Below are 26,691 nucleotides of genomic sequence, written 5' to 3'. Positions count from 1 at the left end.
GTTGACCACTTCCGGAAGGTTTATACCCCGGTGAGTGATCGTGATGAGGCTGATTCCAGGCTGTTATTGCGTGATATAGCTCTTCCTTCTGTCTCGGAAGAAGAGGGCCTTGCTCTGGAGGCTCCCTTTACGGTGGATGAGATTGCCCTTGCTATCCGATCTTTACGTTCAGGTAAGGCGATGGGCCCGAATGGTTTGCCCATCGAACTTTACAAACTTTGCCCGGACAAGATGGCCGCCCATCTGCGCAACATGTTTCTCGATGCGTCCGAGGCTGGGATCCTTCCACTCGAACAGCGCCTAGCTACTATAGTGGTCATTTATAAGGATGGCAAGCCTCGTGATCACTGCACCTCCTACCGCCACATTTCCCTGCTAAACAAGGAACCTAAAATCCTGGCCAAGGTTCTGGCCAATCGGTTGTTGAAGGTGATTTGCGACTTGATCCATCCGGATCAATCCGGCTTCATACCGCACAGGAACACGGCTCTTAACCTGCGTAGGCTTCATGGTGTTCTCGCGAGAGCTGCTACTCTCATGGAGCCTGCGGTGGTGGTCTCTCTAGACGCTACTATGGCTTTCGACACCATCGAATGGCCCTATCTATGGGCGGCCCTCTCCAAGTTTGGCTTTGGTCCTAACTTTATTGCCTGGGTCAAGCTCCTCTATGAACAACCACTGGCTCAGGTTGTGGTAAATGGTAGATGCTCTGGCCCCTTCCCGTTAGGCCGCGGCACCCGTCAGGGCTGTCCGCTTTCCCCGCTCTTATTCGCGCTGGCGCTTGAACCCCTTGCGGCGTGGCTCCAGTGGGAACCTTCGATTAAAGGGATCCGGTGGGCGCCAGATCTAGAGGATTGCGTCTCATTGTATGCCGATGATATCCTTCTTTATTTCACTTCCCCTCAAAAGTCCTTGAACGTCCTCTTCGACGTTCTTACATCCTTCGGTAAGAACTCTGGATTGGTCATCAACTGGACCAAGTCCTGCGTCTATGTCATAGCTGGGGTTCTACCGCCTTTGCCTCGCAGGTTCCCAGTTTTGGTGGCTGCAGACGGCTTCAAGTATTTGGGGATCTATGTCTCTATGGTCTCTTCAGTCCGCTATGAGCGTAATTTGTACGCTCCGCTCCGCCGACTCAAACAAGATGTGAGACGGTGGCGTGAACTGCCCTTATCCCCATTGGGCCGAGCGGCGCTTTTTAAAATGATGTCGCTCCCCCGATTTCTCTACGCCTTGCAGAATTTCTTCGACCCAGTTCCTGCTCGCTACTTTCGCGAGGTCGAGAGTCTACAGCGACAACTAATCTGGGATGGTCGTGCCCGTATTGCGTTGTCCAAGCTCACCCTTTCCTGGTATGATGGTGGCATTGCTTTGCCAGATGTCAGACGCTATTACTGGGGCTCGCACCTGAGTGCTATTAATCATGCAACGTACTCATCGGAACCCGCTCCCGCCTTTGCCTTGGATAAATTTTTATTGCCCGGTGGCAACTTTAATAGGGTTTGTACTCGAAGTCACCAATCCGTTTCCTTACGGGACCTACGAAGTGTGCAGTGCGGGCCTGGAGGGATGCAACTGTGGCAACGGGCTGGGGTGGCAAGCTGACGCGTATGACGCCACTGTATGATTCGGATCGATTGGGCAACCTTTGGAAGACGAAAGGGTTTGATAAGTGGGACATGATTGGGATAAGTAAGGTGGAGGATCTTTGGGCACGGGGCGCTGTGAAGTTCTTTGCAGTCCTGAAACTGGAATACCGGCTAGATGACAAGGAGCACTTTCGATATATGCAGGTTCGACATGCCTTGTCCTCCGTCTTTCCCCCCGGTACTGATATTCCGCAATCCTCCCCTCTGGAGGACCGTGTCCTAGACGGCCCTGTCCCCGACAGCACGATTTCCTTAATATAGAAGAAGCTCATTAACAACAGGGCTGACCAGCTGGAGAAACTTCGTGCTTCTTGGACAGCTGACGGGCTTGAACTAGACGATGAGGACTGGCAATCCGCTGTATCCTCCCCGAAGGAGGTGGCTATTCCGGCTCGACTTCGTTTTGTCCAGCTGAAGATCCTCCACCGTGTGTATGTGACTGGTATGCGTCTGGTGCGAATGGGATTAGTAACGGATGGACGATGTAGGCGTGGGTGCGGTATGGATGGTACTTTCCTCCATGTTTTGTGGGAATGTCCGATGGTCTCGGCCTTCTGGTCTAGAGTGCACGATGTGATGGGACGTGTTACTGGAGTCCCTCTTCTTCCTGAAGCACGACGTTGCCTGCTTAATGTGTGGGAGCCTTCGGACTGTACTGCTGCTCAGACTCTTTGGGTCACTCTGGGCAACATGGTTGCGAAGAGGGATATAGCTCAGCTCTGGAGCTCCGCCAGACCACCGCTGCTCAGTGCCTGGAAGGAGAACATGGACTGGTGCATGTTTCGGGAAAAAACGGTGTATGAGGCACGGGGGCGTCCCAAGAAATGGTCCAGGGTCTGGGCTCAGTGGAATTCGTACCGCGGAGATATTTGCTCCCCTCCACTTGACTACGAGGCTCCTCTCCCCTCCTCCCCATGATTGACGTTCCGTTTCCTGTTTTCCATATTGTCTGTGTTCTTTCTTCCTTCATGCTCGCCCCCCCTTGCCAGATGCGTTCCTTTATACACTTATTTCTTTTCCCCTTTCCCCCCCTCCTATGACCCTTGCCAGTATGATACCATGTGTCTGTGTGTTGTTGTTTTTCTTCGACAAAATCATAAAATTAAACCTTTTCTATCCTTTTGATATGGTTCTAGGTTCCACACGGTAACGTACGCTCAGAGACTGCTTTAACGGCGTACTGTCCCCTTTTTTCCCTTTTTTTATCCTTTCGTTATATGTCATAGCGGCCGGCCCGAGGGGTTGTAGGCAGACGCTGTGTAATGTGCATTTCGCAAATAAAGGTTTTAAAAAATAAAAAAAAACACTGTCAAGATGTGTTAGACATGGAAAATGGGAAAGTGAGTGAAACCGATTTAAAAAAAAGGAGGTGTATGATGTAGCAAGAATAGAGATGACTGGTTATTTTGTATCAGAAATAGTTTTTAAGAAAACAAAAAATAATGGCAGTGTCTATTTCACAAAGAAAGGTGCAGCTTTTTGGGGGTTGAACACAGATGCTCCCCCGGGGAGCATTAAGTGGGCGCACATGCCCCTTGCTTGAGCTGCGATAGGCTCCAGTATAGGCACAGGCTTAGAAAACAAGTAGGATGAGTGATCCCTTCCCCCTCTTCCTGTGATGAATAGAGTGCCCTTCTTTAATTCCTGCAAGAAAAAGTTCTAATGTGTGCCCATTTCTGCACGCAAGCCCAGTAATTTTAGGAAAATATTTTTGAAATTTGAAGTATACTGCATTATTAGCACTTTTATGTGACAAGTCGGTACAAACTGAGAAGCATAGCTGTTGCCACGTGCTATTACATTTGTACTGAATTTCGTTCTTGGAAGATAAAACAGGTTTAAAAGGTTCTGCTTTATAATGAATTCCATGATAATTACCTCTGTTGTCGGAGTCTGAAGAGGAAATCATTTCTATCTGGTTGAATAATGATTAGCTGTATTAAGTATTATTTTTTATTTATATTGCTATGCTTTGCATCTCAATGTATGAAACTATACAACGTTATTTTTAGCTGCTTGCTTATTAATCAGCTCTATTATGTTTTTTGTTGTTGTAATTTTACACTTATGCTTTGTATCGGACTCCGTGAAACAATACTAAGTTTAAAATTATTATTTGTGGGTTCTTACTGTGTAAAAGATGCATCAGCTCACCAACCCTTTCAAAGATGGCAGGGCTCTAGTATTCCTGCAAGAGGCAGCAAAAATTAAATTATTTGGGACATAGATGTGGATTCTGCTACATTTCCTACTCTGGGACATCACCTTCATTCCACACTCTCTGTTCCTAGGGATTCTCCCAATTAATCCCTCTCTCTTAAAGATCTTTATTTTCAGCTTGCTTCCTTGCTCTTATTTCTTGTTGGAGCCCCTCAGATGACAAGGTCCTGTCTACTTCAGAAACCCGAGCTAGTTCTCTATCCCTAATTCCGCTCTTCTCATTTAAGTGACATTTCTTGCTTTAAGGATTTTCTATATCAGGACCAGCCCTATTATGCTCACTTCCTTCAATCAGCTTCTCATCTTTTTCAGGAAGCCTCACAAACCAGTCTTCTGCTTGAATCGGCCCAGCTGGGCATGTGAAGTCATAGGGAGGCCGGAGAGCTCAGCCATGGTTGACAGGTCAACACATACTAAGTCAACAGTACCAAAGGCTGTGTGCGAAAAAAAGAAAGGCCGCTATTCCATGACAAGATTCCCATATTTTTATTTAAGTTTTTAGTCATGATCACCATCAAACCACTTTATTCGGTTAATAAAAACCATTAAAGCAGCATCAAAGCGATACATAAATCACATATAACACACAATGAAATATATCCGAATCTTCAGGAGTAGGGGCGAAGAAGTACAAGACTAGAAGCTATAAATCAGAGTTCATAAAATTAGAAATCTTGACAATAGATAGAACAGTTAAAACTGGGCATCTTGCTATAAAATAATTCAGTATATAAAGGCAAGTATTTAAAAATTAATAATAAAATAGGCTTTACAAGTACACATAGGATAGCATAGGGTGCCGTTTTTTCCTAAGTCTAACAGCTGCGACAAAAAAGCTAGCAATGTTGAAAATCTCCCATGGGTTGTTAAGCAGTTGCAAGTACAGTAAAGCATGTTTGACCTGAGTAAAGCCTTTCCCATTTAGAATCGGAACAAGAAACCTCCTACGAATATCGTGATAATGATCACAGAACATAGTAAAATGCCTGGGGTCCTGGACCGAGAAGTTGTCACAAGTACAGGGACCTAGATCACACGTCCTACTCCAAGCTTGCGAGTTACCCATAAAAAAGTTAATCGAGTTAAAGCGAAATCTGGTAAGAAGGAGGCGGTGAAATGGCTTTGTGGCAACCCTCAGGCAAGGTTCACTGTCGGGGTTGGTTTTTAACAAATAATGGGCTTTACCTGATGGTTTCATTTACTTAGTCACCTACCGCTCTGCCGAATTCAAGTTAAAAAAATTTACTTTTATCCACACCAAATCATCTTTTCTTATGTTATAAAGGAAATCAAATACATCTGAGCGTCCAAGCTTGGTTAGAATGTTCTTGATGTATTTGAGCCATGGAACATTATTAGCTCGGTCCAGGCTGACGCAATCAATCCCTAATAATCTTATGGTTCAATGTTAGTTGCGGGTTGAGCCATATTTTAACCCAACAGAGCACTGGTGCCAGTCTCAGCTTATCTACCACGTAGCCAACACCTAGTTCTTGATGAATTGCATAAGTAGAGGTTGATTGGGGGACAGACAAGAGGGTACGTAAAAATTTAGTTTCGACTGTCTGTATCCCCTCCATTGGCTTATAAACCCAGATGGCTGAGCCATAAGATGCAATGGCTAAACATTTGGACTTGTAGATGTTGAGCATGGCCTCTATTGGTTTAGCCCCTAGTCGCTGTGCAAATCCAGTCACTGCGGCCGTCGACCTAGCCATCGCGTTTATTTTTGCTTTCTGTTGAGGAATCCAAGAGCCCATCTCAGCAAAAAGTACACCTAAATAAGTGAAGGAGCTTACCCTAGTCAGTTCAGCACCTTCACAAAAGAATATTTTAGGTTTATTATTTTTCCGGTCCATGGTCATTATATGTGATTTGGCTATATTGACCACAGGGTCTGGAGAGTTCATGAAGGCCCCAGAGGAATCTAAAAGCCTCTGGAGACCTACAGCTGTACGGGCTAATAAAACCGCATTGTCCGCATATAGGAGCACTGGAATAGGCCTGTCCCCTACCCTTGCTACATCCAAACTAACCATCTCTAAAAACTTGCCTAAATTATTAATGTAAAGAGTAAAAAGTAGTCGTGCTAAAATGCATCCTTGGTGAACGCCTCTGCCAGATGTAAAGTGCCTAGTGTATATCCCGTCTTGGTTGACCCTCACCCTTGCGGTGAGATCCCTTTGTAGGTCAGCCAGGAAGTAAATTAAATTTGAGCCAATACCCATGTCTAGCAGGCTGTGCCAGAGCTTGGATCTATTTACCAGGTCGAAGGCCGACGACAGATCCATAAATGCCAGCTGGAGCGTACCCTCATTAGCTAAAATATATTTGCCTGCTAGTAGATATAAATTAAGGCACTGATCCAAAGTCCCCCTACCACTTCTAAAACCAAATTGAAAATCTGTTAAAACCTCATTCCCTTCCAGACAGTATGTTAGCTTATTTAAAATCACTTTCCCTAAGACTTTTACTGCGGAATCTATTAGTGAGATCGGACTATAGCAACGTGAGTCCCCTCTCGGACCTTTTTTAAAAACTGGAATGATAGTAGAAGATGCCCACGATGACGGGAAACCCTGACAACTTGACACGTTAAAAACATTAGTCAGGATTTTTGCCCAGAAAGAGGGGTTCTGCTTGTATAAATCAACCGGGACGCCATATGGGCCGGGGGCCTTATTCGCTGGTCATTTGTGTAATTGTGGATTCTACTTCACGTTCATTAAAAACTCCCTCTTTTTTCAAACATTGCAACAAGGTTGTCTGTTTTATGTCGTCAAGTAATTGTTCTGCTCCAGAAGCAAGCATAAATACTTTAAATGCCTCTATCCACTCCTTCCAGGGAAATTCAGGTACTCAGTTGTATGGACTGAAACTTCTTTTCTTACCATTTTGAAACATGTTGACTCGGTGACGGACCAATGAGGTGCAGGCGGCCAGTGCACCGGCCCCCAAGTGAAGCACCCGTGAAAAACGGCAAGAGAGTCCCCTGCACTGCTGCGAATGGATGGCGCCGGGCAGACCAGCAAACACTGCGCATATAACTCCCCAAAATCACTGGAGGCCACGAGGTGAGCACGAACGGCAGACCCTACGGGGGCCCCAGAGCTGCGGTGACCTTTTAGACATTTGCCATCTTAGTGTCACTGTAGTGACAGGGGCCGCAGAATTGCCAACATTCCGCCAGGATTCTAGGATAGAGCTGGTACATCCATGCCTGACCGTAAGATGGCCGCCGCTCAGGACATCCCCACAATGACAAGGCCTGCAAAACCAAGAGGTAACAAATAAAAGATGACTCTAGCTATGGGCGAGAGATATTAAGAAGGAGCTCCTAGTCGACACCATTAAGCTATCTGCCCTGTGCGCTCAAAGAGGCCCATATAAAAGAGGCCAAATAAAGCCCATTACATTGAGACTATTAAGTGAGGCTGGAGAATGCTGGCCTATGTTGGGCCTGTCAAGGGAACCCAGTTCCTGACCTCAAGATGGCGCAGATCTGGGGCAGACCGTGGAGGCGACTATGAGGTCACAAACAATTATGCTGCAAGAGGGAGCACTTGGAGCTGTGCCGCACTCCTCAATGAACCTATCCTGACCAGCAAAGCTAGGGCGCTGACTTCTTGGGCTTAAGGACACAGACACATTGCAGGCGCCTGACCCTAAGAGTGTGCCCACACAGTGTGAGCTATTTCACAAGCCAGGCTCCCATGGGAGCACACTACCCACTTGTCTCAACAGTTCCTGGGAGGCTTTCATCCAGAGGGGTGGCTTGCGACCCAGTAGAGGAAGATGAGTTTCTCTGCCCCTATGCCACCTCGTCAAACCCCCTTCCACCCCCGGTTGAGGGCAACGGTGAGACCTAATGTCCTTTTTAAGAACTATTGGGAGTCTGGCCCTTCCTTCCCTTTTAACCTCTGTCATTCTCGGCACACTCACAGTGTGGAAAAGGGTCCCAGGATGCCCGACCCCAACATGGCCGACAGCAGTGACCTTTTTCCCCCCTGGCTGATCTTTTACTTTTACTTACAAAACCCTGCCAGGACTGTGCCTGACCTCAAGAGGACGTTTGGAATTTCCTCGGACCATGGCTCCCCCCGCACTATTCTGACATTCCCCTGAGTACACTTTACCCATACCCGGACAGCGGAGGTTAAGCATTTTGTCCAAAGCCCGGTGGAGCTGCTCTGTTCAGCTAATTGAGGAGCTCGGCCTTGGTTTATCCCTGGACCACCACCTGCCCAACCAGACACTGGAAACTGTTTCTCCTCTTCTCCCTGTCTCGCACCCCCCCTGCATATTTCTGCCGTTCTGCCTTTTCCTTGTCTGCTTTCTTTCCATTTGTCTGACCGATGTCCGTTGGAGCTTCCGAGAGAGCTATAGAGGAAACTGGCCTTGGATTATCTCCCTGGCCGTCACCTACCCACTCGATCTTTGGGCTGACTTTCCCTTTATCTCTTTTTCGTCATCCCCCTCGTCCTCTCCCTTCTCACTCCACCTCTCCCCTTTTCCCTCTCTATTTGTCTCTCCGGACATTGGACACAGTTCTTGTTAGGAGTGGTAGAAGTCACGGACTCATTGCGAGTGTTCAACATTCAGTTGTCACGATACCTTTATCTACATTCCCTAATATTCGTGGTCCATCTATGCATTTAGAGACGCTCCCTTACTGAGTGAAAAGGAAGCCTCTCCCAAGAATCCCTGCTTGGCTTACTGATCCGGTTAGTGACCACGCCCCTTTACCCAGTGCTCAGCTGTGTGAAGACCTCGTAGCGTTCTTGTTACTCTCGCCTGTTAGAGATATTGCTTTCCTGATTCCTGAGACTTTGGCTCCTGTTCTCTTATCCCTGACGGTATTCCTTTTTGGGTGCCTCGCTCCTTGCTCTGTTTGCCTGCCTCCTTATCCTCCCCACCCCTTTGCATTTCCTTTTGCCCGCTATTTCTCCCGTAGGGATTTTTCCCATCCTTCCCCCTTGCATTCTCTGTTCCTGTGTGGCGTTTTGCTCTCAGTATCGAGAGAGCATTCTGTTTCGCTGACAGGATTTGTTTGTGCTGTGTTTTTCCGTGTCTTACGTTTATTTGTCACGCGGGCTCTTTAAGGTTCCGGCTCACTCTGTCTTCAGTTTAGGAGTGACCGGAGCCTCCCGCATCTCACCTGTGTTCACTCCCGCTTCGCTCTGTGTTTAGTTTTTTGAGCTGAAGGCGCGGAGAGTTGTTTGTGTTCATTTTAGTGTATTGTATAGTTTTGTGTCGTGTGTGTTCTGTGTGCACCCGTTCCGCTCAGTCCTCAGTTTAAGAGACGGACGTGGTGTGTGTACCCTGTGCCACCTTGTCTTTAGCTCTATTGGTGGCCAGAGTTTGTTACCAGCTATTCTGTTTCCAGTCCTTACTCTGTCTTTAGCTTTATGAGTTTGACTGGTGGCTCAGTTCTGCCCTGTCTTTAGTTTATGGGTAGGATTTCCCTTTAGAGCCTATTTCACCTGGTGAGTTTTTGACCATTTATGCCACCCTGTTTCAGCTGGTACTTGAAACCTTCCTAAGTACCTTTTTGGCTGCTCAAGCATTGACGCTCACCATAGTGAGGTAAGTGCAGCTTTATGTTGGACACTTGTTTCTCTGTTTGGGAAGTATTCCTGATATAGAGCAGTATTGTATATTTTTTTACAGCTTTCTCCTGCCTTCAAGACTGCATTTACACCAGCCCTGCTGGGGGAGAGTTGGAATACTCCTTGGATTAATTCCCCCCACACTTTTTGTGGACACGTGGTCTGGAGTGTGTTTATCTTCCACTCGGGTCCGTGTCTTTGGGAAGTGTGTGGGATTTTTCATCTTTGCTCCTGTGGAATTTACATCCTCCTCCTAATTGGGGAAGGAACCATAACAGTTCTTCCTCGTCTCCCTGCTATGGCTTCTTCCTCCCCTCCTTTCCTATAAATTCTCTCAACTGCGTTGTTTGTTTACTGTACCTTACTACGCTATTGTAACTGGTGTAATTTGTAACACAATGTTCCTCTGCTATAGCGCTCTGATACCTACGGGTCTAGCCAGCGCTTTATAATCCTTTTGATGTACCTTCTAATGCACCGTTCCCCTGGTTATGTGCTCTGATACCTCAGGGTCTAGATAGCGCTATATAACCTTCGCAAATTCAAATAAACTAAAAACTCTTTTTTCTTGAACACTGAGACCTGAGCAACATGGCTGATGACCGGTGGAGCTGCTTGACAGCTAATGAGGAGTCTGGCCCTGGTTTTCCCCCTTGACCGTCACCTACCCAGCAGGACATTGAGAATTGTTCCTCCTCGTCTCAATGCTTTTACTCCTTCCTCCCCTCCCTCCTACGAATTATTGAAAAATTGTTTATGTGTACTGTACCTTTTGATGCTCTTGTATCTGATGTATCTTGTAACGCAATGATCCCAAATGTAAAGCGCTCTGATACCCTCTTGGGTCAAGTTTGCGCTATATAAAACTTTATAAATAAATAAATAAATAATAAATATTATTGCCAATAAGGTTCAGAGCTGATAGTCACTTCCGGGCTATCGGTGGCCTTATATATGGCTTCAAAGTGAGAGAGCCATTGGACTTCTGTGATATTACATTCGATGGGGGCATTTCCTTCCCCAGTAAAAAAAAGGTTTATTTACAATAGCTCAAAAGCTGGAGCTGTCTTTAATAACCTGTACTGATAAAAGGGCACGCCATGCTTCTTCTTTGATTTCCTTTTTTCTTAGGGAGAGGACTAACTTGTACTCCTTTCATAACATAACTATTTGATCTCAGGTCTCGTGGGACCCAGTTCATTTTGCCTATCAATTTGCGATGTGCTTTGGAGCATTTACTGTCGAAACATTTCTCTCCTATGAAATGCCTAGATGTTGTTGGAAGGGTTAAATCTAATGCTACCTGCGCACAGATGCCTTCGAAAGCTAAAAGAACTCCCAGTCCCTGTTGAGTTATCAGGCCCAGTTCTAGAGGGTGGGCCGGGTGATCCAGGCCACCCAAACATGAGCCTGGCCCACCCAAACACGAACCTTGGCCCTCGCAGTGACATCAGGCTGACCCCTTCAGTTGTTCATTAGATCCGGCTGTGGCACAGAATTTGAACAGAGCAGGTAAGAGAATGTGTGGCTATTGCTCAGTTTTTTTTTAAATCTGCGAAGGCCCAGCTATATACTTTGTGTATGTTTTGAGGATGTGTGTATATTAGTTAATATTCTAAAAGTCTGTGAGGGCCCAGCAAGACACATACTTCGTGTATATTTAATTTATATTGTTGTATCGTTATCATGACGGATGCAAGACAACTACTAAAAAGCAATATTTTGTCTGTTCATAATTTTTAAATGCAGATAAACTGTATTTTATGTGGATGTGGATAGCTCAATGGGTTACTTGCAGTACAGAAGTTACAATCCTAAAATAGGACAGTGATCTATAAACTGACATCTAAGAGCTGCATACAAACCTGAATGGTATACTTAGAACTTTTTTTGTGTGTTTCAATGTAGTTAGAATTTCCCTACTCTTTCTTTACTCTAATGTTGCTATAAAGAGTTTGTTTTGGCAGATATACATTTTAATCAGTAAAGCCAACCCCACAAACATTTGTCGTAATTTGACGGTGATAGGGTTAGCGTTAAGCTTTGCTACACGTACTTTTCCCTTATCTTGACTATAGTTGTCGGACGCCATTTTGTATGTATCGGCGGCCATTTTAGTTGAATGCGTTGCCTCGTGGTCAGCATGCCCTTTGTCCTTCCTCTGTACCACTGACCACTCGAGTATGCCCAGCAACAGGCTATTTTTAGTAATGGTCAAGCTCACACATGCGCAGTTTAGATTGACCAGTCATCACTTTGGAATGTTTTGCCAAACTGACCAGTGGTGTTGTAGCTCCTCCCACGAGTTGGCTGTGTTCCAAAAATGACCATATATGTACCTAAAACTCTGTAACTGTGTACAGCCTATGTTTTTATTACTGTAAAACTGTATAAAAGAAGGACTTGCACCGATGTTCGGTGTGATACTTCTTGCATTACCGAAGGGTGCTGTAGGAATGTACCACCACCCCATGGGGTCTTAATAAACTTGTCTTTTGCATTTTCTAGTTTCCGTGCCAACAGTTCTTACGGTGTATAGGGTATTCTGCGGAATATGTAGGCCTGGAGAACCCAATACCACAAATTGTCGACCACGAAGGGACTCATCGGCGACTCGGTTGCCCGAAGGAGAGGTCGTGACGAAGGATTGGAAACTCGCCATGGACGCGTACGCTGCCACTGAGTGACCCGAGTCTTGGCACCCACGGTGTTTTCTTCCTTTCCTTCTGATCTGACCTTCCAGGAGGCGCCGGTCCTCGACTGAGATCCTGCTCGTTCGAGTTGTCGTACAGTGCCGATTTGGCTGATTTGATCAAAGACCTTGGCAGTTGGAACCTGGATATCTGAGATTTTGGTAAGCTTGTGATTGGTAAGGTAGTCTGCGGACGCTTACTGTGGTTCTATGAATATGTTTTGAGTTAGCTAACATTTGATCCTATGATATGAACTATATGTGCAGTGCACTTCACATAGGCAGGCATGTAGAGATATTTCTCTGAATTTGTTTGTGTTTGAACGGCACATTTGTGTGAAGTATATTAAGTGCCATTTTTGTGGTATCACGTTTCCGTGATACTTTTTGAACATGCCTGTTTTAAGCACACTCCGAGGAATGTGCTGTCTTGGAAATGGTACCACTTATCGATTAAATGAATCTCAGCCGGCTCCCCCAGAGGGGACTCCCAATCGGGAGATGTACATAAAATTTGGCCTTCCCCCTATATTATACAGTAAATTATGGAATAAGTATACCAGATCTGATCCTGAGTTGCAATGGTCACTACATGGGTCGTTTGATTTACGAAAGGTTCAGTTTGTGGAGCAATGCTTGTTTCAGCGCAGGTCTAGACAAGATATGTTTGATTGTGTACGAATGTGGGAGAAAGCAGTGCGGGAACGAATGAAGCGTGAGATAGCCTTGGCAGAGAAAGAGCAGCGTAAGGCTGCTCGGGATAAGGCTTTACAGCTGGAGGAGAAGGAGTTGCAGGAAAAGAAAGAGAGGGAGGCACGGGAACGTAATTTGCAAACGAGCGGTCAATTTCCTATTCGGCGTCCGCTTTATCCTGTCCTTACTAATGAAGTTGATGATTTTTCATTACTAGATCGGTGCCCGCCTCCGTACGTTTCGCCTACGGCCCCGGACGAGGACTCGGACAATGAGGAGTATGGGAGTAAGAGTATGAGGTTAACTGCTGGTGAAGCTGCGGAGTTGCGCAGTTTTGCTCGCAAACTTAATTTGAATAAAATAACTATGTCAGAGATTAAAAATTAAATGAATAAGTTGGCAGAGCGAGAACAGTTGTATTTTTTAAGTGCTCTCGGAGATGAAGTTGTAGAACGATTTAGGATAAATTCAACTGATTTAGAGCCTAAGGATATATCAGTTCATCGTGAGAATATGAGTAAAGGTTTATTTGTTATTGCAGATGCGGATGAATTTTTCCGACGGTTGGTCCACCTATGGGATGAGGTGTCCAGATTGCGTGAAGCACGAAAAGCAGCAGACGTGCCTGCGCCGGGGTCGATGGAACAATCCAAAGAGTGTTCTATCTTTGGAGCAGATAAGCGTTCTAAAGTTCATGTTATGCCCATGCGTGAAGCTGCACCTTTGTATGTTCCCCCCAAAGGGCAAGGTACCAGTGATGATAAATTGTCCGGGGATGCAAAAGGGTATTTCATATATAATTGGGTGTATACGCCTTGGAATAGGGCAGATGTTATGGCATTGAAAAATGCTTTACCCGATCCCCGTAAAAATCCGGCAGCTTTCTATGAAGGAGTGGAGGGGGCTATTTCTTCATGTGTTATGACGTTAGTTGATATTGACCTTTTCTTTGGGTTAATACTACCCCCTGATATGTGGAGAGCGATTCGTAAGTTTGATGACCAAGCGATTTTGGGAGCAGATTGGAAAACTATAGCCCAAGCTGATTTAGATAGGGAGCCTGCATGTAAGCCCTGCCAATTAATTTTAGACCTCCGGACAGCTATTTTGAATAAATTAAAAACGCTTGTTCCCCCTAAAAAGATTGATTGGACTATGTTAGCCTCTTGCAAACAGAAACAGGACGAGTCAGTATCTGACTTCTTTTCACGTTTCGAAGAAGCGTTTCATGATTACAGTGGGCAATTATTAACGGATGATACGGGTAGGCATTTGTTCGTTGATAAGTATGTGGCTAATCTCCTACCGGAGATTGCAAAACAATTGAAAACTAGTGAAAGTTCCTGGACCACGGCGACCCCTGCGTCCTTGTTAACTATGGCTCAGTATTATGAGCGGCAGGAATTAGAGGCTAAAGAAAGTACCGATAAGAAGGTGAAGGAGTTAAAGACGAAGGTGATGTTGGCTCAGGTTCGTGCTACGCAGCCAAGAGGGAATGATAGAGGCAGGCGAGGAGGGTATGGTACGTCTTATGGTCGTACCGATATTGCTGAGGATCAATGTGCATACTGTAAAGAGTTTGGGCATTGGGCTGAAGATTGTCCGGTGCTTCGTGAGCAACGTAATCAGCGTGGTCGAGGAGGTGGAAGGACACGGAATAGTTATTCGGGGGTGAGAGGTGGAGCAAGTGATCGTGGTAGGTTTGAGGCGAGGGGTCGTGGTCAGAATGATCGTAATACTTTTGATCGACGGAATCAGTACCAGATATCGGAGGGTGAGAATGTGGAGTCTCAGGATTATGTGCACGCATAGGATTGCGTAGGATGGGGTGTGGAATCGGTTGAAGTGCCAGTAGATCAAAGAGGTCCATATGTATCAGCGGGCGTTTTGGGTTCTACTGATCAGTTTTTGGTTGATACAGGAGCTACTCGCAGTGCTCTGTCTAAAAACTTGGTTCCAAGGGTTCCCCTGTCTGGCGAAACGATTACATGCATAGGGTTCGATGGAACACCCTCTCCAAGCCCACTGTCACAACCTCTTACGTTTTACATTGACAGATTCTTTGGCCTGTGCCCATTCTTATTGTCGCCGCATACCCCAGATAATATTATGGGCATAGATTTGCTTAAATATTTTCGAGCAACAATACGCTGCGCTCCTGAAGGAGTGCGGGTTATTTTGAATGACAATTATCCGGATGTAGGAAGACTATGTACTATGCAAGAAATTGAAGCATTAGCCTCTCTCCCACACACGTTATGGGCTACATCAGACACAGATGTGGGACAGATGCTCATTCCGCCTATTCGAATAACTGTTAAGGAGGGAGTGTCTTTGCCACGTGTACCCCAGTATAAAATATCTAGGGAAGGTGAAATTGCCCTGACGCACATCGTTCAGGATTTGATTATTGCAGGAGTCGTGGAGGAAGTTCCCTACAATGTTTGTAACAGTCCGATTCTTCCGATCCTAAAGAAAGACACTGACGACAAAGTCTATCGATTTATTATTGATTTGAGGGAAATCAACAAAATTGTAGTGCCTCAGTACCCGGTGGTGTCTGATATCACCACCTTACTTACTTTGGTCCCCCCCACTGCTACCACGTTTTCTGTAATTGACCTTAAAAATGCCTTCTTTTCCATTCCCATCCATCCTGATAGCAGATATCTATTTGGCTTCACATTAAATAATAAATCGTATAGATTTTGTCGAGTTCCTCAAGGCTATACAGAAAGTCCTAGCATTTATAGCCAGGCTTTAAAAAGACAGCTTGATTCTTTTGATTTGCAGTCTGGAGTAGCTCTTATCCAGTATGTTGATGATATTTTACTGGCTTCAGACACATATGCACAGTGTGAGGAGAGTACTCTTGCTTTGCTCTCTTTTCTTGCTCAGAACAATCATAAAGTTTCTAGGAAAAAACTACAATATTGTAGACCAAAGGTGACCTACCTCGGTCATCTTTTGTCTAAGGAGGGACGTGCATTAACATCTGATCGAATTCAAGCAATTTTAGATACACCAGTCCCCCGCACTCAGAGAGATGTGCGTGCCTTTATAGGTTTAAGGTCCTTTTGTAGACAGTGGATAATGGGGTTTTCACACATTATAAAACCTTTGTTAGCATTATTGTCCAAAACTACACCAATGCCTCTTGAATGGACAGATGAATGTCAGATTGCTTTCGAACAATTGAGACAAGCCCTTTGTTCTGCACCAGTGTTAGGTACACCAGATTACACAAAGATTTTCACGTTGTACGTACACGAGAAAGGTGGGTGTGCATTGTCGGTGCTAGTGCAGACACACGTGGATAAGCAGAGGCCCTGCGCATACTTTTCGGCAATACTTGATCCTGTGGCACGAGGATTACCTGGGTGTTTCCGAGCAGTTGCAGCAACGGCAGTGGCTATACGGCAGAGTGAGGGAATAGTTTTGTCACACAAATTGTTGGTGTTAGTTCCCCATGCGGTAGATGCTTTGTTAAATCAAACGAAGACCCAGTATCTCACGAGTGCACGTTTAACAGGATATGAGCTCACACTGTTGGCGCCACACATCACACTAAAGAGATGTGCTACCCTGAACCCTGCCACCTTATTGCCGTATCCGTTTGCTGAGGGCCAAGAGGAAGAACACCATGATTGTGTTTTCCTGACTGAAGAACAAACAAAGGGTCGTGTCGACTTACAGGATACGCCACTTCCAGATGTGGATGGGGAACTGTGGGTTGATGGATCGTGTTTAAGGCTGCCAGATGGCACAACTTCTGCAGCATACGCGATCACGACACTTAAGACAGTGGTAGAAGCAGCATGAATACCACAGAAATCGGCCCAAGCAGCGGAGTTAATAGCCTTGACAAGAGCCTGTGAATTGAGTGCAGGCTTATGTGTGAACATCTACACAGACAGCCGGTACGCCTTCGGAGTAGCGCATGACTTTGGCCTACTCTGGAGAGAGCGTGGGTTTTTGACTTCGCATGGAGTACATATAATGCACAGAGAACTAGTGCGTGATCTCTTGAACGCGTTACTTTGTCCAAAGAAAGTGGCGATAATCAAATGCAGTGCACATAAAAAGGTCACTGACAAAGTGGGACAAGGTAACGCTTTTGCTGATAGCATAGCAAGAGAAACGGCTATGTTACGAACTGCCTCAGCAATGTATGTAGTGAAATCACAGGCTGAGCGATGGCACGATGCTATAGAGGAGATACTAGATATCCAGAAATCAGCGTCTGAAGCAGAACTCGCAACCTGGGCAGCGGAGGGAGTGCTGGATGATGAGGGTTGCTGGCGAAGCAAAGATATGGAAAGATGGAAATTGCCTGCAGCTTACTTGCAAGCAATGGTTCAAATGACACATGGATTGGCACATGTTGGAGCTCTTGCAATTACTCGATTGTTAACGCGAGTTTGGGAGCATCCTGAGATTGCCAATACGGCCAAAAGAGTAGTGCAGACCTGTTTGATATGTTTACAGCACAATCCTGCAAAAGGGACGCATACTCCGAAAGGAGGGTTTGTTCCACCTACTGCACCGTTTGAAGTACTGCAAATGGATTACATCCAGCTTGAGCGTTGTAATAACCTTAAGTATGTCTTAGTGGTGGTGTGTGCTTTCAGCAAATGGATTGAGGCCTTCCCCACGAAGGATAATACAGCATTGACAACAGCTAAGGTTTTGCTCAAAGAGTACTTCCCTCGATACGGCGTTTGTAAATTTTTGTGGAGTGATAATGGTCCTCATTTTGTTGGGAAAATTGTGGAATACGTGATGAAGGGATTGGGAATTCAGCAGAAATTTCATGCTGTGTTCCATCCTCAGTCAGCAGGTCTCGTTGAACGGTATAATGCTACTCTGAAATTGAAGCTAGCAAAGATCGTGGCATCCACGTCTTTGAAATGGCCGGATGCTCTGCCTCTGGCGTTGCTATCTATCAGATCAGTGCCCCATTCCCGAACTGGCCTCACACCTTATGAAGTGGTGTTCAGAAGGCCTATGAATATATGGGGAGTTCCTAAGCCTCAATTGTTACATGATGTGCCTTGTATAATGATGAACGATTATTTGGCACGATTAACAAATGATTTACTTTCCATTCATCAACAGGTTCGAGAAGCGCTTCCCGACAATTCTATTGGAGAGGCTCATAATCTTCGTCCTGGGGATCATGTCATGATCCGTTCTTTCGAGAGAACAAGCAGCCTGGAACCGAGGTGGCGTGGCCCCGAGCAGGTATTGCTTGCAACTCGTACGGCTGTGCGAGTCACCAACAGGAAGCGGTGGGTGCACTCTACTCACTGCCGCCGTGTCTCTCCGGATCTGGTGAGCCCAACTGTGCTGTCTGATTATCGAGACATCTTGGATGAGGAGAATAGCCCAGCTGTAACGTCTGACGAATCGGAGGGAGCCTTCCCGGACCACACTGTTTCTGGAAGAGAGAGATACAACTTACGACCACGATAAGCAGTTTTTTTTTTGTGCGAGACTGGTTGAGTTACCGCTCTGGGGTTTGTGAAACGGAAGCCGGGAATATCAAGGGGGGGGGATCTGTTCTGCCAAGTGTAGCGACACCCGTCTTGAATCTCGGAGAAGAAACCAACGGCTACCTCAGAAGCTCAGCACTCGTATTTTTATTTTTTAGTTGTGTTTTTGAGACATTTTGAACTTTGAACAATGGCATCTTCTGCAGTACGAGACAAGACAATTCTTGGCGCAGTACTATTTGTTCTGACAAATGTTGTAATAGCTGTGATAGCTTGGGTAGTAGAACTTGTGGTGCCGGTACGAGAACATTTGTTGCCAACTACCCCGATTCCATCTGAACATTTCCATTTTACTCTGCCTTATCATGAGGAGCGACACCGACAAACTTATTTGAACAACAGTTTTATTCAGATTCTGCATCACACCCACAATATGACTAACACTTCGAACTGTTGGGTATGTGGGATGTTGCCTGGACATCAAAAGAAAGGGGGCACACCGCTTATCCCACTCCCGTTTTCCCATAATGGCTCTTGCAATACCTGGTATACACTCTTATTCACTTTGCGATGGCCAACGAAAGGGGGGCTGCTTTTTTGACTCAACAAAATATGCTACAATGATCAAGATGGTTATCCGCAGGCTGAAGGAACTAAGTTTGAATGGGAGGAGTACCTCCCCAACAACGTGTCAGCACCACGAGTTTACAATAACCAAAGGAGTGTCAATGTGTCTAGTTCACATGTAATTACTGTTATCGATACCAAAGCTGATCTCTGTGTTCGTAATAAAGGTACAATCCCAGTTGGCAGAAGTGAATGTAACACCACTCTTACCTTCGACACTCCAAATGGCATTTCATTTGTGGCCTCCCAAAATACGTATTTTATATGTGGAAATAAAGGCTATCATCGTCTCCCTATGGGATGGTTAGGAACATGTTATATATCTTTTGTATTACCCCCTGTGTTTATTGCCCCACCTATGTATCATAACAATTATGTCCTTTATCATGACTTCATATTGAATAGGGCAAAGAGAGCATTAGTCCTTGAAGACATTGACCAAACTGATACTGCGTTGCAACAATATGTCGATTTTAATTTCGGTCTCTTTTCATTTGTTGGAGCTGCTTTGAATAGTCGAAAAATAAGACGGTTAACTCGTGTTGTAGAAGCTGTTGCTAATGATACTGCTTTTGCTCTAGGAAACTTAACTGAGGAACTTCAAATTACCAGAATTGTAACGCTCCAAAACAGAATGGTATTAGATGTAGTATTAGCTGATTGTGGAGGAGCATGCCGCATTATCGGAAGTAGTTGTTGTGTATACGTGCCAGATAATTCACCTTCTGTGTATGATGCCATATCCAAATTACATAAAATTGCTGCTGAGATACATCCTGATAATGGTACATGGACATTTTCGGGGTGGTTTTGGTCAATACTTAGTACCTGGGGTTGGAAGTTGCTGACGATTCTATGTGTAATAATTGGGATATTATTCTTTTTATGCCTTTGTATCCAGTGTGGCCCTGTATTATGCTCCATGTGCCTTTCTGCTTGTATTCCATCCCAACGAGCCTTTGCTAAACATGAACAAATGATTCATAAAGAAGTAGCACAAATTATGTCTATTGATATTGAAGATGAGTACCCCGATTACGTTCACTATGAGGTAGCTTCAGCTAAACGCTAAAAGGGTCGTCTGTCGTAATTTGACGGTGATCGGGTTAGCGTTAAGCTTTGCTACACGTACTTTTCCCTTATCTTGACTATAGTTGTCGGACGCCATTTTGTATGTATCGGCGGCCATTTTAGTTGAATGCGTTGCCTCGTGGTCAGCATGCCCTTTGTCCTTCCTCTGTACCACTGACAGAGTTTGCCCAGCAACAGGCTATTTTTAGTAATGGTCAAGCTCACACATGCGCAGTTTAGATTGACCAGTCATCACTTTGGAATGTTTCGCCAAACTGACCAGTGGTGTTGTAGCTCCTCCCACGAGTTGGCTGTGTTCCAAAAATGACCATATATGTACCTAAAACTCTGTAACTGTGTACAGCCTATGTTTTTATTACTGTAAAACTGTATAAAAGAAGGACTTGCACCGATGTTCGGTGTGATACTTCTTGCATTACCGAAGGGTGCTGTAGGAATGTACCGCCACCCCATGGGGTCTTAATAAACTTGTCTTTTGCATTTTCTAGTTTCCGTGCCAACAGTTCTTACGGTGTATAGGGTATTCTGCAGAATATGTAGGCCTAGAGAACCCAATACCACACATTGGGGTATGCTTTCAATCCTGCGTTTGTGCTTCTCCAAACCAAACCCTCTTAAAACATATTGCCCACCAGTATGGATAACATGTGATTCCTACACCTTGTTATCCTCATTGGCTTATGTGACATTACCTACAGGCTGATTTACATACTTGTATAATTCATTGTCTCTGCATAATGTGTGCATGATGTAAAGTACTATGACAACCTACACAATGAGTAGCGCAATACAACAAATGAAATCGAATATGAGAGAGGGGCTACAGAGAGATGAATGACACTGTTGGAGGGTGGCAATTAGGGAATCCGAGGAGAAGGTCATCAGGGGGAGAGGCTCTGGAGCGATGAGGGGCACTGTTAAAGGGTGGCAGTGAGGGAATCCAAGTAGAAGGTCATGGGGAGGAGGGCCTTTGGAGAGATGAGGGGCACTGGTGGAGGGTGGCAATGCGGGAATCCAAGGAGGTGGTCATGGGGGGGCTGGGCTATGGAGCGATGAGGGGCACAGGTGGAGGGTGGCAGTGAGGGACTCCAAGGAGGAGGTAATGTGGGGCTGGGCTATGGAGCGATGAGGGGCACTGGTGGAGGATGGCAATGAGGGAATCCAAGGAGGAGGTCATGGGAGCGCTGGGCTATGGAGCGATGAGGGGCACTGGTGGAGGGTGGCAATGAGGGAATCCAAGTAGAAGGTCATGGGGAGGAGGGCCTTTGGAGAGATGAGGGGCACTGGTGGAGGGTGGCAATACGGGAATCCAAGGAGGAGGTCATGGGGGGCTGGGCTATGGAGCGATGAGGGGCACTGGTGGAGGGTGGCAGTGAGGGAATCCAAGGAGGAGGTCATGGGGGGCTGGGCTATGGAGTGATGAGGGGCACTGGTGGAGGATGGCAATGAGGGAATCCAAGGAGGAGGTCATGGGGGCGCTGGGCTATGGAGCGATGAGGCTCACTGGTGGAGGGTGGCAATGAGGTAATCCAAGGAGGAGGTCAAGGGGGGGGGGGGCTGGGCTATGGAGCGATGGGGGCACTGGTGGAGGGTGGCAATGAGGGAATCCAAGGAGGAGGTAAAGGGGGGGCTGGGCTATGGAGCGATGAGGGGCACTGGTGGAGGGCGGCAATGAGGGAATCCAAGGAGGAGGTCATGGGGGCTGGGCTATGGAACGATGAGTCTCACTTGTGGAGGGTGGCAATGAGGGAATCCGAGGAGGAGGTCATCAGGGGGAGAGGCTATGGAGCGATGAGAGGCACTGTTAAAGGGTGGCAGTGAGGGAATCCAAGGAGGAGGTCATGGGGAGGAGGGCCTTTGGAGAGATGAGGGGCACTGGTGGAGGGTGGCAATGAGGGAATCCAAGGAGGAGGTCATGGGGGGCTGGGCTATGGAGCGATGAGGGGCACTGGTGGAGGGTGGCAATGAGGGAAGCCAAGGAGGAGGTCATGGGGAGGAGGGCCTTTGGAGAGATGAGGGGCGCTGTTGGAAGGTGGTAGTGTGGGAATCCGAGGATGAGATCATGAGGGAGAGGGGCTTTGGAGAGATGAAGGGCACTGTTGGAGGGTGGCAGTGAGGGAATCCGAGGAGTAGGTCATGGGGGGAGGGTGGGAGATACAGAGAGATGAGGGGTACTGGTGGAGGGTGGTAGTGAGGGAGTCTGAGGAGGAGGTCATGAGGCGGAGGGGTTACGAAGAGATGGAGTGCACTGTTGGAGGGTTGTAGTAAAGGTATCTACAGAGAAATAGGTCAGTGGTGGGGCACCAATACATAACTCTCCACATGTTCTGTATACACACAGAAGCAATCCTTGTATCATAGTGACTGTTGACAAGTAGATATGATGTAATCTATGGCTTGTAGTCTACCTCCAGAAGCGACAAATTCGGACGGTAGTGGCCCACCAGAATGTACCCTTGGCCCACCCAAATAAACATTCCTGGAGCCGGGCCTGTGAGTTATCAAGACAGGTTACAATCATATCCCCAGCCTTCTCAGAGAGGTTTTGGAAAAATAAATCGGGAAGAACTTTGGCCCATTTTAGCCTCCGTCCTTGATCAGATGTTTTCAGGCGAATTCCGCCCCCTAGTTTTTCTGATTTCCCCTTTAAACTGCAGCCTCTATACAGAACAAGAAGTACCAGATTGTGGTCGATAAAAGGAGACCACATAGCATTATAGGAGATTACTTGGAATAAAAGAGTAGAGGAGATAAAGATAAAATCTATAATAGTATCTCTCCCCGTGCTTTAAAGGTCGGAATTCTCTCCTCTTTGTCTATGTAGCTTGGTTCAAGAATATCTACAACAGCCAAAAGCTCTTCCAAACATTCCCCGTGTGGAGTATGCTCAAAATGAGGCATTGACAGATTTAATGGTTCCGAAACCTCTTCTCCCTGACAGTTCATATCGCAGAAAAATCGCCCAAAATTATTATTGAATAATACGGGGTTTGCTTTAACCGATACAATTCTAAAAAGCATTTCAATTTAAGTAAATGTTCATTTAAAAAGGTGCTTTCACCTGCGTTATAAAAATTAACAAACAACACTTTAAACGAGTTATGGGAACTAAATTCAATAGCCTGGCAGTTGTAAGAGCCCGCATGGAAAAATTCAATCGCTTCGTTGTGTTGAAGCTAATTTTCAAGCTGATGGACATTTCAGGAGCAGATATTTAACCAGTCTTGATCCATATCCGGTCTTTTAATCTTCTTGTCAGGGCTGTTATAAAGCCATGATCCTGTTTTTTTGCAGTGCTAATGTTTTAGTGCTCCTGCGGTCCCATGTCCAGCAGAGTCTTGCTGGAATACTTACTGATCTTTAAGTTTTCAAAGGATCTCTTATTTGAGCCTGTGCCTGCTGTGGCAGCTATGATACACACACAGTTGAGGCACTACAGAGCACGAGTCTACGTCAAATCATCAATTGATTGAGCTGCGAACACCAGGGGGTAGTTGCATCTGAGTTGGAGATGTCAAACTGCCTGTCCTCCCCGGAGGCTGCCGGCCCCGATGTAAGGAGATGAGGAATCAAGTAAAGCCTCTGAAGAGATGCCGAGGTATCACTGTGCTGCTCATTGCAGCATTGCGCAGGAGTAGGTGTCTCCCCTTTTTGAGCAACTACTGCAGAGCCAGCGGACAGTGTCCATAACCTGAGTCATCATTTGCAGTGAGGAGGGACGCGATGGCGATTGGCTCCGGGAATTTCCTTTGAAAGACTCCATCCAGACCCAGGCCTCCTCCTGCTGTGAAAACAAGTGGGTACAATAACCATAAAAAATCTGCAGTTTAGCAGGGAAAAGAAGAGCATACCTGAGGCCCATCTTGCGCAGATACCGCTTGACCTGAAGCAAGGAAGCCCTGGTGGTGGACCGCCAGTGTGTAGTCCGGTAAAAACATTATCTTCCTATTTTTGTACGAGACAAAACTTTATCTCAAGCCATCGTCAAAAAAGAATCCCGGTCAAGGATAATTCAAGAGTCTGTGCACACGTGTCGAACCCAAAAATAGCGTGAGAGTGTAGTGGGAGCCACGGCCTGCTTAATCCAGGAGCTGCACTGGGTCCACACCCTCTGCATACTGGAGGAGGCCAATAAGACGAATGGTGTTGTGGCATGAGCGGCCCTCTGCATCATCTAGTGTCTGGTCAGCAACTCACAGCCTCTCCGCAATGTCATGAGTCTTCTCAGCAAGTTCCCACGCAGCCGGCCGCAGCTCTCCCAGGGCCTGTGTATTCACGATGACCTTTTCAGACAGCTTATGTTGGTTTTCACAGAAGGTCACCAGATCGTTGGTAAACTAATAAAACTTATCCACAAATGCCACATGGGCCTCAGCAATGGCAGCCCCAATTTTGTTCAATTTACAGGGACAGACAGCGACACACCCAAATCCAGTTTGAGAACGACCGCAACTCCAGAGAACGGAGGGCCAGGACAAGAAAATCTACGTCGGGCAGCCCTTACAACCCACCTGCACTGGGTGTCCAAGGCGGACAGGGCAGCTTAGATGAGAAGTTCAAATGGAATGGACCCCCATCAGTAGCTGCCACACCTGCTATACAGGGGAGTCCACTCACAGCTTAATGCTGTCCCCCAGGGGGCAGTCCACCCACACAATCAAGGCTCCCAATCGTGCACACTTAGGGCCTGGTAAGCCGCACGGCCACACCAGCCCCCAACCATTAAGAACCTGCGGCCTGATCTCAATTAAGGGCCACGGAGAGCGTAGAAATGCACACTCGCTCCGCAGGCCCGGGTCCTCTATGATAGAAAACTGGCAATGGCAAAGGCCGTGGAAACGGCAGCCACCGTGGGCCTGATTAGGCCGGAGTGGGGAAGCCTTATGGCTCATGCCCCTCTGGCTCAGCGGTGAGGCAATCCACCTCAGATGAATGACTCTGTACTCGGCGGATGATGAGAGATTGTCGCAGGCAGGGGAGTGTCTGCGCTTGACACCCACCATGTTCGGCGACAGGGACACGCCCCCTGGTTGACCTCTTTAAGGGGGGTTTCTGTCTGAGTGTTCTAGGGATGAAAATCACTCTGGAGAAAAACACACCTTGTAAGGGGTGATTGGGTGAGGAGAAATCGAATGCAGAGTATGGATGAGTGTTTCTAAAGGGAAGGGGAACTATGGATGAAATTAGCATGGGAAGGAAAGGGAGTCCCATTCCCAAGAATTTGGTAGATGTGAGGTCCATCAGATCAAATATGGGTACTCACTGGTGGGCCGACATAGAATCATTAGTACATAGGCAGAAGGCCCAGGTGCTGGAGCAGTTGAGAAAAACTGAGAGGGAACATTTAATGTTAAGGAGTCCATAGCCACTCTGTCAGCCATGGGATACATCCTTCGCCATCTGTGGACCAGCAAAGAGTTCCCTTGTCTACAACATTTCCCACACCTTCTCTGGTTACTGATGTCCAAACATTCGCCACATATGAGGTCCTAAATGCTGATAGGATGGAGGGCAAACACAGAAACCATAACTTTATGATAAATATGAAAGTATGTGTCAGCTCATGTTCCGCACGGGGCATCGTACACCAGTGGGCTCTTCAGCACAAAAGCTGCAATGCTGTTGTCACAGGTATATCGTAAGAGAATCAGAGCCCCAATCTCTAGTCAGGGGTGGATATAATCGAGGCAAAACAACAGGCTTCTCTAGCAGAGTTTAGAGACATGCTGCCATTCCAGTGTTCTCACATCCTTGCAAACCAGCTGAAAATGCTTTTTTATTACTATTTGAGAGAGATGATCATGTTCCACTGCCAGTGTTGCATCTCCATCCAATCTGTTGGCTTACAGGCTACATAAGACTTCATTTCCAAATGACAGAAAAGTGATTCAGGTACATCAATAAAATATAAGAAACAAAATGGAACAAGATTACATTGTCAGAGGTCATCACTACTCTAAACAGAGGTCCAGGAATTCTATCTTCAAATGTAACAGCTGTTAAAACACGTTCAATTACCCTGTCCTGTCACAAATCTGGTTTTCTTTGACTTGACGCTGCATGTCTTGAGCAGTTAATATAAGATCACTCTGTATTACATGTAACATACATAATTACATGGAATTAGCAAGGTGTTCTTTACCTCAAAAGAATGTTCTTTATTATCCTCTAATCTGTAGTCCAGAAGGACACTTAGAGACATAACACTGCAGTCAAATTTTCCATTTTTTGCTTCCCTGTTAGGGTGCACAATGATTGCAGGCTCAGCTGGCAAGACATAGCGCCTCTCAATACGCTGTCGTCCCATGTTCTCATGCCGTTTTTTCTCTTCTTCCTGAAAAAAACAGAAAATACCATTTAGCTAAAGAAGACAATAGAGTTTAATATAAAAACATGGATTGAATAAGAAAAACAATGTAGCACAGATGCACAAGTTACTACTTGTGTAACGATATATCTGTAAGAGACATTAGTTAGTGATAGATTCCTTACTTTAGAATATCCCCAGGTGTCAGACTGGATCCGGAAAGTTTTGCTAGCAGTACCTCTGCGCATCAGGTGGCGTCGAGCGGTTCCGTGTCCGTCGCTGGCGTCGTAAGCGCCGAGATGACGTC

At 46.2% G+C, this 26,691-nt stretch overlaps 1 protein-coding gene across 2 annotated transcripts in view; it reads right to left on the bottom strand.

Annotated features, from left to right (window-relative positions):
• Positions 1-26,691, bottom strand: part of CCAR1 (cell division cycle and apoptosis regulator 1) — a 1,290,009-nt gene that overhangs the window by 570,732 nt on the left and 692,586 nt on the right. For both annotated transcript variants that reach the window (XM_086922386.1, XM_086922387.1), the window contains exon 17: positions 26,220-26,411. In XM_086922386.1, the coding sequence (XP_086778512.1) occupies positions 26,220-26,411 (192 nt within the window). The remainder of the gene's footprint in view (positions 1-26,219; positions 26,412-26,691) is intronic.

Source organism: Lissotriton vulgaris, chromosome 5 (genome assembly GCF_964263255.1).
Source record: "Lissotriton vulgaris chromosome 5, aLisVul1.2, whole genome shotgun sequence".
Lineage (NCBI taxonomy): Eukaryota > Metazoa > Chordata > Amphibia > Caudata > Salamandridae > Lissotriton > Lissotriton vulgaris.
This window is presented reverse-complemented; position numbering and strand designations above follow the sequence as displayed.